General features: G+C 46.6%; 1 protein-coding gene across 4 annotated transcripts in view; it reads left to right on the top strand.

Moving 5' to 3' along the window:
- CDK5RAP2 (CDK5 regulatory subunit associated protein 2) overlaps positions 1 to 16,772 on the top strand; it is a 184,105-nt gene that overhangs the window by 142,716 nt on the left and 24,617 nt on the right. For all 4 annotated transcript variants that reach the window (XM_081236387.1, XM_081236386.1, XM_081236389.1 and 1 more), the window contains 4 exons: positions 1,463 to 1,695; positions 8,782 to 8,830; positions 11,496 to 11,686; positions 15,750 to 15,869. In XM_081236387.1, coding sequence (XP_081092513.1) covers positions 1,463 to 1,695; positions 8,782 to 8,830; positions 11,496 to 11,686; positions 15,750 to 15,869 — 593 coding nt within the window. The remainder of the gene's footprint in view (positions 1 to 1,462; positions 1,696 to 8,781; positions 8,831 to 11,495; positions 11,687 to 15,749; positions 15,870 to 16,772) is intronic.

The raw sequence follows: 16,772 nt of genomic DNA on the forward strand, positions 1-16,772 counted from the left end.
GCTGGTCCGGTCCACGGTACCCTGTGCTGATGCTCGGGCTCTTTCTCGTCCATTAAACCGGTCCCACCTGCAGTGCTGCTGACACGTGATCTCTCTGTGCTTACGTGGGGTTGAAGGTGGTTGCCAGTCATCGTTTCAGGGAACGGGAACATGGCGAACGGAAGGGTCAGGGTCTCTGGCAAGCCACTCTGTGGCCAGCTTCCTGCGCCCACAGTTGGTAAGGAAGACAGAGCCATGCTTCCTGAACTTGCGTTTTTCTCAGTGCCGACTAATACTTGTGGGCTCACATAGGGAAAGATGGATGTGGCATCAGGAGGCGGTGTTGTATGGACAGAGTTGGGCTTTTTTTTTTTAACACCTTTATTGGAGTATAATTGCTTTACAGTGTTGTGTTAGTTGCTGCTGTATAACAAAGTGAATCAGCTATACGTATACATATATCCCCATATCCCCACCCTCTTGCGTCTCCCTCCCACCCTCCCTATCCCACTCCTCTGGGTGGTCACAAAGCACCGAGCTGATCTCCCTGTGCTATGCGGCTGCTTCCCACTAGCTGTCTGTTTTACATTTGGTAGTGTATATATGTCCATGCCACTCTCTCACTGCGTCACAGCTTACCCTTGCCCCTCCCCGTGTCCTCAGGTCCATTCTCTACGTCTGCGTCTTTATTCCTGTCCTGCCCCTAGGTTCGACAGAACCATTATTTTTTTAGATTCCATATATATGTGTTAGCATACGGTATTTGATTTTCTCTTTCTGACTTACTTCACTCTGTATGACAGACTCTAGGTCCATCCCCCTCACTGCAAATAACAGAGTTGGGCTTTGAAGGCAGAGCTGTGTTTGAGTGAGAAGTCTTCACTGTTTAACCAACCTGCCATCTCCAAGAGTCAGTTTCCTCTCCTGTAAACGGGGTGTTCATACAGTTGTTGCGAGATTGAGAGGAACAGATAACTTATAAAAAAACACTTAATTCAGTGGCTGACAGGTCGTAGACCCTCCGTAAATGGTAGTTAGGATTATGATTATCCTCTGACCTTTCACGTGAGAGGAGAGAGTCCTGTTTTTGTTTTCCTGCCTTACAGTTTCTTTTCTGTCCTTCGTGAGAATTTGTGCTGGGTCCCCTGACCCTTGGAGCACTCGTTTCTACAATTCGGAGTAGTATTTTTGAAGAGTGAGTGCAAACTGATTGTTCTCCTGAGTCCTTGCCAATCTGTACTTTAATTGGGGGCTTCGTAAGGTTAAAAATATTGCAGAACAGCCTTTGTTCCAGCATTTGTTGGCTGTTTTGAAATCGAAGGAGGAGTGACCTTGTACAGTTGCAATTTTTCCAGAAGTATAGATACTTGCATAGCTGCAGGCTTTTCAAAATTGTGCTTTGTCATTTCTCCAATTAGTGTTCAAGTCATGGAAATTCAGTTCTAAAGCGGTCCAAGCATTTTCTTTTCCCTCCTTTTATCAGATATGATTCATTAGTTCAGGCCCAAGCCAGGGAGCTCTCCCTTCAACGACAGCAGATTAAGGACAGCCACGGCATCTGTGTCGTTTATCGGCGGCACATGAACGCCATGATCAAGGCCTTTGAGGAGCTGCTGCAGGCCAGCGACGTGGATTGCCGTGTGGCCGAGGGTTTCCAGGAGCAGCTGAATCAGTGCGCAGAGCTGCTGAAGCAGTTGGAAAATCTGTTTCTCAAGGGTAAGTGGGGCGAGGGACTGCGGATCTTAAGACCCATCAGGAATTGATCCAGGACTTCTTGGAGGGGCCCAGGAGGAACGGACTCCTTGGCCTCACCTTTCGCCCCTCGGCCCTGATGAGATGATGGCAGAGCCCCACCGGCCGCTGCTTCCTTCTGGTGGCTGCTTCTTCCTGGTGGCCACTTCTGCGTGGTTGGCAGTCTACAGTGTTCCAAACCTGGGGTCCAGTGGAGGGGCCTCGGGGGCCAGGCTGGTGAGGCGTGGCCACGTGGTTGCCAGTTCCTCCAAATTTTCAAGAGAAGATGGAAACCAGGGTTTGGCAGGTAAAGACTTGTGGATTTTAAATGTTGGCAGCAACAAACAAAACAAACAAACAAGAAAACCCAAACTTTCATTGGTTAACAACATATTCAGGGGCCAGAGGTGGTCAGAGAAAGGATGAAAGAAAACCTTTGCTACGTGCTAGGTACTTGAATAGATGTTATCGCATTACAATTAAAAAATAATAATTTGCATTTTGTTTGAGATCTCAACAAAGATCTCCCTTATACCTTCATCCAGCTTCATCCGTTTTGCCATGCTTCCTCTCTCATTCTCTTTTTCTCTCTAGATAGATACACACATACATATATACCCCCCCACACACATTACTGATAATCTTTCCTAACCCTCTGAGAGTGGTTGCGGTTGCTCCTTCTTCTTTGGGGAATCTCATCCTCCCTTGGCCCCTAAGAAGACACCATTCAGAGTCGTACTCCCGCCCACCCCACTGGCTGCCCCTTTGAAGCCCTGCCTTCAGCGCCGGTTCCAGATCTGAGCGGGTTTCCCCTTCCCTGCCGCCACGGCTCCAGCTGGCTGCCATCACCTCGCCTGGGTGGTTGGGGTCCTCTCCTCTAGCCTCTGTGCTTCCACCCTTGTCCCACAGCGGTCCGTTCTCACTGTAGCCAGAGTGTCCTTTACAAAGTGTAAGTCAGGTCATGACCGCTCTCTGCTCAGCATCAAAGGCTTTCCTTTGTGAGTCATGAGGGTCAAGTTAAATCATGGACGTGAGGCCTTGGCAGAGTGCGTGGCTCGGTGCATGGCCCTGGAGTCCTGAGTGCTTACTCGCATCTGTACTTGTGAGCCTGGGGGCTTCATCCTCAGAGCAACTTGATTTATGTGAGGAACTTGGCCTTAACAGAGGGAGGTCAGTTGCTCAAAGTCACAACTGACATGGCAGAACCTGGATTTGACCTCAGTCTTCATACATCCACACAGATGGGTCATGAGGGTCCACGTGTGTTCAGTGTGATGCCAAGATAGAACGTGGGGGTAGTTTGGCCTTCTGGGCCCAGGGAATGTTTTTCCTCCATTTTTAAGAAGGGCCCAACCGCTTAGGTGCGTCACAGGCTGATTTTCTAGTACCAGCTCCCGGGATCTCTGACACAGGAGCACTTGGCTTTTTCCAGCTTTATGAAATCTACTTTTTTTCTGGCTAAGGTTTTCCAAATAAGCTAGTTTCCATTTTATTATTGGAGGGATAAGTGGGTCCTCAAGAGAGAGCTGTGTCTTCCTGGCCCGAGGCATTTTCCATCTGTCTCTTTTCTTCCTACAGGCCCTCAACCTGGGAGTGGGAGGCTGAGAGAGACTGCCTCTGGCACCAGATGCCCTCCCTCCCTCATCCACCCGCCTCCCCTTGATTTATTTTTTAGTTATTTACCTTGACAAGCCCAGGGAGATCTCACTTCTTGTTTCCTATGGGTCTGGAAGCAGAAGCATTTCGGGCTTAGCAGACAACACAAACACAGAACCTAATTCTCTTCTACAAAAGGCATAGAAGTCTCAGGATCCTCACTACAGCAACTCTTTTTCTTAGAGAATAAAATGTAACAGAGGTGGGTCTTTCTGGGATGCCATCTGAAGAGTCTGGCTCCTGGATTATGAAATGAGCTTACCATAAAGTAATTTTATATTTGAGGTAGTTGCATAGCATGAGTTCTTAAAAAATTTAAATGTAGCCCTTTTTTTTTTATTAATACAAAACGGTACATGTTTATTGTGGGATAGCAGATAAGCGAATACTCCCATAATTTTATCATTTATACAGCAAAACATGAACACCCTGGAGTGTATACTTTCCAGACCTTTTTATACGTGTGTGTATTTTTGGTGGAAGTAGGACGATTTGCAACCTCTCCCTTTGTTCAATTATAGATAATAAATGTTAATTTACATTGTAGGTTTTAGTGGCTGCAGAGCATTCTTTTGTATGAATGTACCATAATTAATCATTCCCCATTAGATGGATATTTAGGTCGTTTCCAGTTTGGGGCTATGATAAAGGACAGTGGATTGGAATCTTTGTGCATATCCTTGCTATTTCCTTAATGATATTTAATTGGTAGAACCCAAGAAGTAGGATGGTAGTGTGCTTTCTTAATGCTGGTAAGGATTAGAGCTGGGATTCTTGCCTCGCTCCATAGGCTAGGTAGGGAGTTCACTAGGGGTCTGGAGCCCTGCTCCAGGCTTTGTGAGTGTGGGTGTTTTTCTGGGGTGATAGTCTATAAATTTTAGATTCTCAAAGCGGGTTGAGACCCCAAATAGATCAAGGACTGGTGTTGCAGTCCCAGGTTTTCCACTGTATCCTTGTCCGTGGTGCCTCCTGAGAGCAGTAGCATGAATCAGGAGGGCCGTGTTTTTGTCTTCAGGTATTTTTGAATGAGTGCCGAGGAAGAAGATGGTGAGGTAGTCCCTGTCCTCAGAGAGCTCACCGTGTGTGTCAGGGTTTAGCCACATAAGTAGAAGCCAGTGCTGGGATCCCTTCCCTTGGTGCTCCTTTGCCACAGGGATGAACCCGAAACATCCATTTCTTTTTTTTTTTAATTAATTTTTATTGGAGTATAGTTGCTTTACAGTGCTGTATTAGTTTCAGGTGTACAGCAAAGTGAATCAGTTATGCATATGCATATATCCACTCTCTTCTGGACCAAAGCATCCATTTCTTTCAAGGGCTTCCACGGTCTGCCTTTTCCAGCCCTCTAACCTCGGAATGATAATGATGATTATGAAGGAGAACCAATGAGGAGGGCTGGTCTTACTGTGTGCCAGGCATTGTTCTCAGCCTACTATTTAATATCCTAATTTAATAATGAGGAACAGAGAGGTTAATTTACTTGCTCAAGGTCACACAGGAAGTGGCCGACTTTGGATTTGAGCCCAGGCAGCTTGTTTTTACAGCCTAACCTGACCCGCATGAGGTCATGCCCCTCACACTCCTGTCAAATTGGGTGTCCTTGTCAACAATTTCCGTGGGCCTGGCTTTGCATTTCCCCACTTCTGGGACTTTGTTCAAATCAGTCCTTTTCTAAAAGTCTTTTACTCCCTCTCCACTTCTAGAAATTCTGCCCGTCCTCCCGGAAGCTTCCTTTGTTCACTTCAAGTGAAAGCAAACCTATTCATTTTCTTTGTTGCTGGATTAGTTGTAGCTCGCGTATGGCATCACTTCTGGCCTTGTGATGGGGGCCATGTGATGGGGTGGAGAGAACAGAATCTTTGGAACCAGACAGGCCTGAGTTCAAATCCCACCTCTGTGGTTAAGGGTCAGATTTCCTCTGTGAGGTAATAGCACCTGTCTGGCAGAGTTATTGGTGAGGATTGAGATTATTAAAGCATCTGGTGTCCTCCTGGCCAGTAGTGGGAGCTCAGGCGGTGACAGCAGTGATTTCTTGTGGGCATAGTTTATTTCTTCAGAGCGTAAGCTCCTGGAAGGTGGGGGCCTGGTCTTGTCCTGGCCTCCCAGCCTGGGAAGGGACCAGACAAGTAGTGCCCCGTCAGGATTTGATGCTGCTGCTGGGAGTTTTATGTGGTATGGACTGGCTCTGGTCCATACTACATAAACCTTGGATGAAATGTGGTCTGCCTCTGTCTGGCCCACATAGTTGAGCTTGGAGGGAGGGCACTGTGGACTCTGAAGGGAGGCTTCCAGGAGGAAAGGATATTGGAGCTCAGTCTTCCACACTGGGAGGATTCACAGCTGGTGGGAAAGGGTGTCTCAGGAGTGGTGATGGGGCGTGCAGGCTCTGGTTAGCTATGTGAGCCAGGCTGTCCAGTGGAATGGGAGGATTTTCTCTCCCGAGTATCTGTGGAATCTGCCCTCCACACAGCACCTTAGCTGCTTCTTACCTTTATAAAGCAGTTCTTTCCTGCCTGAAAGATCTAGATCAGTTGTCGCCTCCTGTGAGTTCTCTGATGGTCCAGGCTGGATCGTGCTTGTCTCCTCTGTGGGTCCTCCCCCAGCATCCGACGCTGCCTCTGTCACAGCGCTGCTGTGTAGTTGTCTTTTGGGTCCACCGTCCCCACTCAGCTGTGAACTCACTGGGGCGGGCCCCTCATTCATCTCTGTATCCTCAGTATCGGGCACAGGCACCCGGGAGGGGGACTGTCAATATTTAATATGAATTACCAGTGAGATGGAAAGGAAGAAGCATTTGGGTCATGTAGGAGATGCCAGGCTCTGATATTTGAACTTAATTTTGTACGATTGATGGGCTTTGACCTAGACCTAGGGAGTGCCATTTCAAAAGAGGCTTCTTACGTGGTGGCCGAGTACAGAGGGGTCAGTGAGGGGAGGGGACTGAAGGCGGGTCCATCAGTTACAAGCCTGTCCTGCATCGTGATTCTCGTGCTTGTTCAGCTACGTATCGGATAACTAGATGTCTCTTTATCTGGAAAGATGAAACCCCCCCACTGCCACATACTCCACAGCTTTTTAGGTGTAGCAATAAGATTTGCCTGAGAGGTGGGAGAGTGTTTCCATGACGTGCTTCCTAAGCTTCTGGAATAGCCTGACAGATGGTACCCTGTCACCTGTGTGAAGGCAGAGTCCACCAAGAAATTCAATGCATCAGTGGTACTGACGATCTCCCTATGAGTCCCACAGTAACAATTTGCCACTTGGTTTTCAAGAACTCTGTGGTGAAAGCGAAACGAGTGGAGTACAATTGTTGAGTCCTTACAAGCTCCCCAGAGCATCTCTGGTTTGAAGAAGGGGAGCCCAGGGTTGCTGGTGGCATCCGGGTCATGGACTCCTTCTGTGGTCGTGGACTTAGTTAGGAATCGAGGAGAGGTTTTGCTGGTTTTAAGATGAGTTTACGGTTAGGTGAGCCAGAGTGCTTGAAGCCTGTGCTGGGCCAGTTGTAGTCCCTGAGGCACGTGCCTCTAAAGGACGCTGGTAAATGTGAAGCAGATGTCGCTTTATTGCTTGCCTGGCTAGTACGTGTAGAGCCCTGAGCTCTTTGGAAGGCTAGGCTGGGGCAGACGGCCCATCCTTAGGGTCTAAGGGCCAAAATCGTATCATTAACTGAACATTAGTAAGCAGCCCTGTGCAGGTGTGAGAGGAAAACGCCAAGTGAGTTCTTCTAAGATACGCTCATCCATGCCCTTTCATGTGGGACTTGGAATGTCAGGGTCTTAGAATCTGACCAGTCAGGGGTATCAGATGTAGATTCCTCCCTTGAGATGGGATGCAGGGGACAGAGAGGGGGAGCCCTTGAGAGCATCCCCTGGGGTGGAGGCCTGTCCACCTCTCCCTACCTCTTGGGGAGTCCAGATATCACACCAGTTTCGGTCATGATGGAACCGGAGGATGGAGATATGGATTTGTGGTGGGGCAGGTGTGAGAATGTCTCCATTGACCTTGCTTCACCGAAGCAGTAAAGTAGGTGAGAGTGGGAAGTGGGGAGAATGGGAGAGTGGGAACATTCAACCTCCTGGATTTCATGCCTTTACCTTCAAACGGAGATCTGGACACTGTGCCCATAGGGTTGTTGTGAGGCCTGAAGGAGACGGTGGCTACCGAGGAACTGCCCTCAGCACCCATTCCCGGAGCCCGTGCGCCCTGCATGGTGCTGGTGCCCAGGGCCCGGCCCGGTGGGCGGAGAGGGAGCCCTGGCAGCCACCCAGCCGGCCTGAGGAGCTTGTGGGTGGGAACCACAAGATACAGAGCAGATGTGCGTGTCTCCCGTGATCTTTTCTTCCGCACTGTGGTGTTTGAGAACTTTTCCTTTTATGAGTAGTTTTGAAAATGGTACGTGTGGGTGCAGTTTAATTATAGCCTCATCTTTCCAGCGCTGCCGTAGGAGGCTTGTTTTTCCTTTAGCCACGCGTTCGTTTCTTCATCGAGCTCCTCCCTGTCTGCAGTTTCCAGCGTTCTGAAGTATCTTTAAACTAAAGTTGTTCATCTCTGAAATCTGGGCTCACGTGTTCCTTTCAAACAGCGCATGATGACACGCAGGGGGCGCAGAGCATTGTCCCCGACTGCGTTCTGAGCCACTTATTTTGTTTTCTTTTGTCCTTGCTTCTAGTCATTCCCCCTGCTGCAGGCACCAGCTTTTTCAGCTGCACTCATGGCCTCCTTGTCCTAGGAATCCCACTTCTGAGAGCCTTTCCGGAGGAGATAGTTTCAGCGTAGATAGAGCTGTATGCACAAAGATGTTTATTTTATTATTTTTTTAAGTGAAAAATTGGTGAGGTCCTAGACATCAGCTAGGGAACTGGCAGAAACTGGTCCATGTCCACCTCCAAGGGAATATTCATGTACTCATTAAACACACCGTTACTAAGGCAAATTTGGTAAGTGAAATGCTCATAATAAAGGCCAAAGTGAAAAATTAAGTCGCAATACAGTATCACCCATGTCAGAATGCGTGGAAGAAAGAATGGAAGGAAAGCCAGTAACACGTCTGTGGTGGGTACCTGGAGGGTAGCGATCTTCTTTCTCTTGATTCTGTTACCCGTTTCCTGTAAGCAGCCTGTACTCTGTTAGTATCAGAGTTTTAGAGAAGGAAGAAGAGCCTGTCCCCGGCAGCGCCTTTGTGATTGCTTCCTAGAGTCGGGGCTGTCACCTTCCTCCTGGAACTAGCGCCAGAGCAGTGATAAAGGAGGAGTCTAGAGTCTGAGTGGTATTCTTGGTACTCCTACTTTAAATATCCAGGACTGTTATGAAGAGTGTTTAAACATTTGTTTAAACAAATGGATGAGGAAGAAATTATTAAGGAGCACTTTTTTTTTTTTTTAATGTTTTCCTTCTTGATGTTCTCTCTGCTTCCAGGAAATTCAGTTGAAGTGGAAACGAACACCCAGAAAGAACTGAGAGAGAGGTGAGTGTGTGGCATTTTGGTAAGAAGACGTTATGGGGTAGGTTTGTCTGCCAGCGTTTTGAGTGTTCTCCCTCCTGTTCTATTAGTTTCCTGCGTCTTGTAAATAAAGCCAAAACACCTGTGAAACTGACAATGGTCATACAAAACCAGAAGTTCATGCCGTATGTCCTGCAGCCTTCATTCATTTGCGTTAGGTTGCCCTTGGCGTTTCTGTCGGGTGATTTGACCCAGATGACACATTCCTTCCGTTGGCTCCTGGATACTTGCAGGATGCATTCCAGACTCCTGAGCCTGACCCATCTTTCCTTTTCATCATGTACCCCATGCTTCGGTCTTAATCTAACTTTTGATTGTCCTCCAGACCATGCCTGTACACAAGCGGTACACTCTGCCTTCTTCCTCTTGTAATGTAAAAATCCGTCTTCAGAGTCAGTTCACATGGAAACGGACCTTGCTCTCCCCGCCACCCCCGTCTCTCCACTGCGTCCCAGCACCAGTGATCCTTCCTATAGCACTTGGCACATAATTACACTAGAGCACTTACCACATGGTAGTATAATATTTTCTGCATTTATCTTTCCGTGCCCAGGATTCCTTGAAAGAGGTAAGGAGACAGCATTAACTAGGTATGGTGTGTGCCAGCTCCTGCCCTGGGCATTCACATCCGTTATTTCTGACCCTACAAGGTGAGCATGATTGTTCCCAGTTTAGGAGGAGGAGCCTGAGGGTCAGAGTCGCATACTTGCCATTAAGAGGCAGAAGTGGGATTTGAACTTGAACCTGTTATACTCCAACACCTGGGCTCTTATTGTTATTTCATGTTGCCTTTTGAGGGCAAAGACTTCTTTAATATCTGCACACCTGCTCTAGCCCCAGCTATCTGGCATGTGGTTGGAATTTTAAAAAAATGTTCACGGAATCAATGGATTGCAAGCACTCTTAGCTTCCCTCTGTGGCCAACTGGAAACGTCAAGGCCTTGCCCTGCGCTGTTGACTTGTTCAAGGTTCTGACTGTCGTTAGTGTCACTGATGTTTCCCTCATCTTTGGAGCTGCGACCCTTTGGACTCCTGGCGGCAAAATAAAGCAATAAAGACCAGTCTGGGGCACAGAGTTTTAGATTTTACTGGCATCATGAAGGCCACCAGCATCATTAGAGTGAGCAGGCAGGGAGGTATCACAGCTCACTGGAGGACATTTTAATCAGGGCTTCTGTAAGTTTAGAAGAAACTTTCCTCTCCCACTGCAGTATTCTCAAGGCCTCTCCCAGTTCAACCCTCCACTTCCGTCCTGATCGTAACGGTGGGTCATGTCCCACCGGCAGGCTGCGGAGAGGGCAGTAAGGGCCTCCCCGAGTGGAGATAGTCTTCGCTGAGATCTGAAGCATGAGGCTCCGGGGCGTGGCTTGTTGGAAGAGTGTCCCCCCTCGAGGTGATGGAGACACGACCCCTTTGAGCTGCGTGGCTGGTACATGGAACGTGAGGCTAGAGAGGCAGGCAGGGCTGCCTTGGGCTGGTCCTCAGATACTGCATTAAGAGCCCAAATCCTGTTCTACAGGAAGAGGGGAGTCTTTGAAGGAGAGTAAGCTGGGACTAGACATGATCAGATTGGCCATTTTGAAAGCCGACTGTGGTTGCTTCGAGAATGGCAGGGAGCCTCTTTTGGCCTTCCTCAGCCACGTGCCACCCTTCCCTTTCTGGCAGGTTTGTTTCTGTTCCTTCTGTTCTGCTGTTTTCAGCTGTAGGCTTAGTGTTCACGCTAATTAAATGGGTGCCCTCGGCCCCTTCTGCACTTTGCAAGGCAGCAGCAAGTCATCGCATCCATCACGCTGTCTGAGCACAGTTGCATCTGCTGTTTACCTGTTAATGAATGCGTTGCAGTTTTAGAGTCCTTTGCTCTTGTCTGAGCTCATGAATAATGAGACCAGAAGTAATAGGAAAAAAGTGGGAGAAAAAAGAGCTTAAATTAAGGAGCTTATCTGTAATAGGGATTCACGTGGGCTTTTCGCAGAGTTCAGGGTGGTTTTCCTCCCGGCTTAGGTGGCCCTTGGGAAATACAGGTCACTAACCAGATGATTGCCTCAGTGGTGATACCGGAATCTGCTTGCGGACCGTGAGGGTTTTGAGGTTTTTAAACCCGTAAGTCCACCTCGTGGGTTTGGGTTGGCCCCCCACATTCTCCTGGGGCCTTGGAGGCAGACAGACGTGGATTCAGATGTGTGCTCTGCTACGTACAAGCTGTGAGACCGCTGGCAAGGTTCTGATGCGCCTCCGTCCCCGCAGCTCTAAATGAGGATGGTCCTCCCTACCTCAGAGGGATTCTGTGAGGACCAAGGAGGACAGTCTGTGTAAAATGCCTGGTGCAGAGTGGCCAGTTGATAAGCAGCTGCCACTGACTCACGCCCTCTCTCAGGGTCCTTCCACTACCAGCCAGACGGTGGCTCCCTCTCCTTCACTGGCTCTAAATCAAGCCCATTGAGCCCTTTTTCTGTTTGTTTTTAGAATATCCTTGTTGAAAAATGCTCTAGGGAAACAAAAAGCCTCCAGAACACCATTGCAAATTTGGGTAAATTACAAAGAGCCAGTCATCTTAAGTGTTCTTAAGTCATGGTCCTGGTTTGGGATCTCAGTGTGGAAAACGATTTCTCTTTCAATCCCAATGGTCAAGGATTGAGGAAGACAACTTAAGCTACCAACACATTCTCCCTGAGTCTCCTGCGCCCTCAGCCTCACGCGCGCCGTCCGACTGTCACATGCTGTCCGACTGTGAAATGTCCGAGAAGTCCTCCTCCTCACGAGACCAGAAGCAAGACAGCGAGACCGAGAAGACTTTGGTCCTGGCAAACAACGTTTCTCAAGGTAAGCCAAGCTTCACTGAGCGTCGTAAACCTAGCCAAAGTTTCCTGCTTTGAACGATAATTTGCTGTCCTGCCTTTGCACTAAAGCAGAGTATAGTGACATTTGAATAGTTTACCAGGTGAGAGGAGATCCCGCGAGGGCCCAGGCCCATTGTTCAAGAGTATCATTTATCACCGGGGAAAGCTACGGTTGTTGAAAGTGTTGGAGATTGGGAAAAAGTCATTTTTATTTTTTAATGATGACGTGTTATATGACTTGCCGTTCCTTATCTGGCAGGCTGGAAAGCACTGGGGTTATGGATCAGGTCTGGGTCTGGTCCATTTCTTGCTGTCTCTTTCAAGCTCTTCCTAAGGTGGTGTCACTTTGAGGACCGTTGCTTTGAAGTGTACAGGGGCCCGAGAGTACCTAACCCCCTGTTTGGAGATTTTGAATTCAGTAAATCTGCTGTGTTTCTCTTTAGTGTGACCCTCGGCCCTTTCCGTCAGCCCCTTGTCCTGCCTCTGGGCACGGAGCCGTGGGCTCAGTTGGCAGAATCAGCCTCCCGTGACCCCACCTGCCTCTGAGCTCCCCTTTACCCCTTCTGTGTTTGCAGTCTTGATTGCCTCCTGTTGGGCGTTAGGTAGGGCTTACTGTTCATAAGTTCAAGGACTAGTATAGACCAGACCAGACAGACCTTTTCCAGCGAAAGGCTGGATGCTGTGTGCCTTAGGCTCTGCAGAGCACATGGTCTCCGTTGCAGTTACTCAGTCGTGCTGTCGTAATAATGCAGCTGTAGAAGATACGTAAACGCATGAGTGTGGGTATGTTCCAATAAGACTTTATTTACCAAAACAGGTGGTGGGTGGAGTTGACACAGGGGCCAGAGTTTTCTGAGCCCTGGTATAGACTCTGGACCTCAGCTGATAGCCTCTGGCCTCTCCTTTTTCCACTGGGTTGTTTGCAAGGTGCCCAGAAGGGACCCAGGGAACAAATCAGACACCTCCCTGCTAAAAACTCTTTGTTGACACCGGATCACATTAGAACCAGGGTTTCAAAAATTTTAAATCTATTGTTTTAGCAGCAGAAATCCCCCCTCCCCTTTTTTTTCAGATGGAACTGAATATATATAAAAGATACACATTTTTTCCCAAGGAGTGGAGCCTTTATCCCCAGTGGCGCCTCCGAGGCTCCTTTAGGATACGCAGGGGCCAGGGGAGCACGGTTTGGAGTCATCCTAGAGCATGAAGTGTATACGTTTGATGTAACTCAGGTATCAGCTGGGGTCCTCCAGTACCCAGTTACCTAGATGTGCTTTCTTTGGATTCCTGGCCGTATCCCTCTGCAGTTTCTGTGAGTTTCTGTGTACTTGGTTTCTCTCGGTTATTTCTGGCTCTGCTCTCTGCCTTCTCCTGCTTTGGGTTAGACCATGAATTGTTTCCCTGTCCCTTGTGCTGCCTTGTGCCGCCTCCTGCTGCCCGACACCACTCCCACAGGGCCTTTGTGGGAGGAGCAGACTGAGGTGTCAGGGACTAGAGGGGCGGGGTCTACAATGCAGCAAGCCTGATCATTGACGGGATATTTGTGATCCCTGTTCTTTAAGACCCTCCTGCTACGGTGGTACCAGGCACTTCCTCTTTCTCCCCCAGCCTGCCCTCCTGTTTTTCACTCTAGACCCCGTCCGCCACCGCAGCCTTGGTTTATTTCCAGTGTAGAACCAACCATCTTTTACTTCTTACTTCCTCTGAGGACCTATGACCTTGGGCTTCTCAAGTGGATTATCAGGCACTTTCCTGAATGGGGACAGTGCTCTCTGGAGCTGTCCTAATTAACCCACTGTTAGCTTTTTTGGGTTTGTTTCTCTTCAGACTTTTGGTCTCTGCATCTGTTTTTCCTTTTGTCATGCTTATAATCTGAGCAGAAAGATAATTTAGTACTTGTCCTTTTTTCACTTAGCATTATATCATATAAGTTTTCCGACGTGTTACATAACATCATTTTCAGTGGCTTTGGAATAGTCCGTTGAATGGCTGAACTGCAGTTTTCCTTATGTTCCCCTGTTGCTGAACATTTAAGTCATTTTCTAAAATTTCACAATTGTGAACAGTACTGCAGGGAGTATCTTCGAACATAAAGCTTTCCCCTTATTCTGGGGCATTTTCTTAACCTAGATTCTATAAATTGGAACTACTAGGCAAAAGATATTTATACTGTCGTTTTTGGTGGCTGCTTCTTGCAGGATTTATGGGTTTAAAGAGTCGGCGTTTGTCAGAAGGGTATTATTGTAAGAGGGACAGATATTTTTCTCCTGTGTTAAGATGAGTATAGTATTTCTTTCTGCCCAGTTAGGGCTGCATAATTAACAAGTGGTGTCCAATTCGACCGGGAATGTTTCCTTAAGGCCAAGGGATGATTCCAGCTTCCAACCAGTCTCAGTAGAAGATGTGTTATACCGATCGCTGCTGAGGGTTTTTGCCCCAGAAGCCAGCAGTATGTGACGTGGATAAACCAGGAAGGAAGGCTGCAGTCAGAACAGATAAGTTCCTGACTCACTGAGACCTGACTGGCCGATGGAAGATTTGCAAGGCAGCAAGGCAGGAACGGGAGGTGTGTTGCCGTGCTGCTTCAGTTTATTGCAGGCAGGGTCCACAGACAGTCCGCCAAATGACTTGCTGCACTCCTGGCATTAATAGGAGATAGCTGAAGATCTGGGAATTAAGTCATCTCATAAACATTCAAATTCATGGCAGAATTACTATTTAATTAGGAGAAGATCTGGAACATTGTGATACTTTTAAATGAAAGTCATTTTGGAGGAATTAAAACTGGGTCATAACATTAGTATAATGTTTTTAAACAAACATTACCAAGACAAAACCGAGTATGCCCTAATTGATGAATTAAAGACATTAGTTTTGCCTTTGGATACTTAATGTGATTATGCTGTAAACACTGATACTAGAAACCTACCTCTGGACTGGAACTGCACCTCCTTTTTTCTTTGTTAAAGTGAGATGTGGCAGAGGCTGAGAAAATAAAAGCATGCTCATTTTAGAAAATTCAGAAAATTTAAATTTCTGTATATTGTTAAATATTATGTTAAGATATAGTAGTAAAGTTTTGAGAAGCCTAAGATCTACCACCTAAAGGCAACCTCTGTTAATATTTAGGTGTATTTCCTTCTTTTGCGTATATGTGTCTTTCCTGTCTGCAGATTTTTAAACAGAGTTGTGATTATGCTGAATAACCCATTTTGTATCTGTATTTTTTCATGATATTATATGGTCTTCATAATATAATTTTAATAGCTGTGTAACACTGCATCATAAGGGATGTAATGCAATTAATTTAATCATTTGCATTATTTTCAGTTCGGACTGTTATAAATAGGGCTAAGATGAACCTTTCCAAACATTCTGACAAATGATGGTCAGCATCTCTGGTGATCTCTTTAAATAGATTCCTAGAAGTAGAATTATTTCGTAAAAATACATTGGAAAGAACCTTTCTAAGGCTAATGACAAAAATAGTCCCCAGAGTCATACACGTTTATACTCGTGCTAACAGGATGAACTCCTGGAGAGCACCCTTCTTACCATTCTCACTAGTGTTGGGATTATTGTTTTGCTTTGTTTTTAAGTCTTGAATTAGTAAGTGATCAATGGTTAACATATTCCTCTCAGAGGATTAGTCTCAAAAATATCTGAGATCGTTATGAAGGTGGCTTAATCAACTCTCAGGCAATTCAGGCGAACTTGAAAGTGATCTTTTAGTTTCACCGAAAGGAAGATTTTAAATTAATATTTGATATTTAGAAGAATAAAAGGCTGTATTAGAGTTAGCATTGAAATTGTATGGTGTGTAATTTTTCCATGTGGTATAAAGTATCCTCTTTGTAGAGGGCTGCAGAGAATCATCACAGACTGGCTGTGGGTTGTGGGCAGTAGATCTGCCTCCCCAGGCCTAAGGAAGACTCTCTTAACATACCCAGTACTATTTAGAATTTCAAGATCACTGCGTAGTCTATAAATTATTCAGTTTGTTGGGGGCTTCAGACTTTAAATTAAAAATGTCCTCCTTCCTGTAGACTTACTAATGGAACATATACAAGAAATTCGAAGCTTGAGAAAACGTTTAGAAGAATCTATTAAAACAAATGAGAAGCTACGGAGACAGCTGGAGCGACAAGGCTCTGAAATTGACCAAGGTAAGGTGGACCTTCCCAAAGGGCGGTGAGGGCTTCCTTTGTGGCGCATTTGCCTGGATAAGCGCGCTGTGTATTGGGAAGAGCTTTGGACTTGTGGCCAGAGAGATTTCAATTCAAATCCTGACTTTGCTGTTTACTTCACCTTGCTGACTCTCAGTTACAGTAATTTCTCTGTTAAATGAGGATAATAATTCCCATTTTTATTCTGGTGGCGATGAGAATTAAGTGTGCTAACTTAAACGGAGTGTCCCATAGCCCCTGGCACAGAACAGGTACTTGATAAATGTTCGTTTCCCGGTCACTGGAGGAGTCTGCCAGCCTCTGGCATCGTGAATTGTGGTTGCCTCCTCATTTGACTCTAGAAGCTGAAGCAAAATAGATAGGTATGTTCAAATAAAACAAAGCAGTATTTTGTCTTTTTGTTAATAATGCATTTTGGCAATCTGGTAACTCCCACGTGCCAATCACGAGGTCACCAGTGTTCTTACATAACCACAGTTAGCTCAGAATGGACTATTCTTCCATGAGAAGCTTAAAAATACATATTTTTCCCCCATAGGCAAGACATTCATGTGGTTCAAAAATTAATACCGCCATTCTGTACCCATTAGTCCTGTTCTCCATTCTCTCCTCCCACTTTTGTTAGTTTTCTTCTCTATCCTTACAGTCTTAATGCAGATACAGATGTATATTCTTATTCTCTCCTTCACCTGCCCGAAAGTTAGAATGCTTTATATCACTGTTCTGTTCCTTTTTTCATTGAATAATGTATTTTGGTCATCTTTCCTTGTTGCTCCAAAGAGAGTGTCCTCACTGTGTTCAAAATATATCTTGAGAGCAGCTTTGTGCACCAGGAAAAGCCCGAGTTTGTTTGGGAGCTGGACTGACCTCGGTAGGGACCCA

The sequence above is a fragment of the Mesoplodon bidens genome (genome assembly GCF_964165515.1).
Source record: "Mesoplodon bidens genome assembly, chromosome: 6".
Taxonomy (NCBI): Eukaryota; Metazoa; Chordata; class Mammalia; order Artiodactyla; family Ziphiidae; genus Mesoplodon; species Mesoplodon bidens.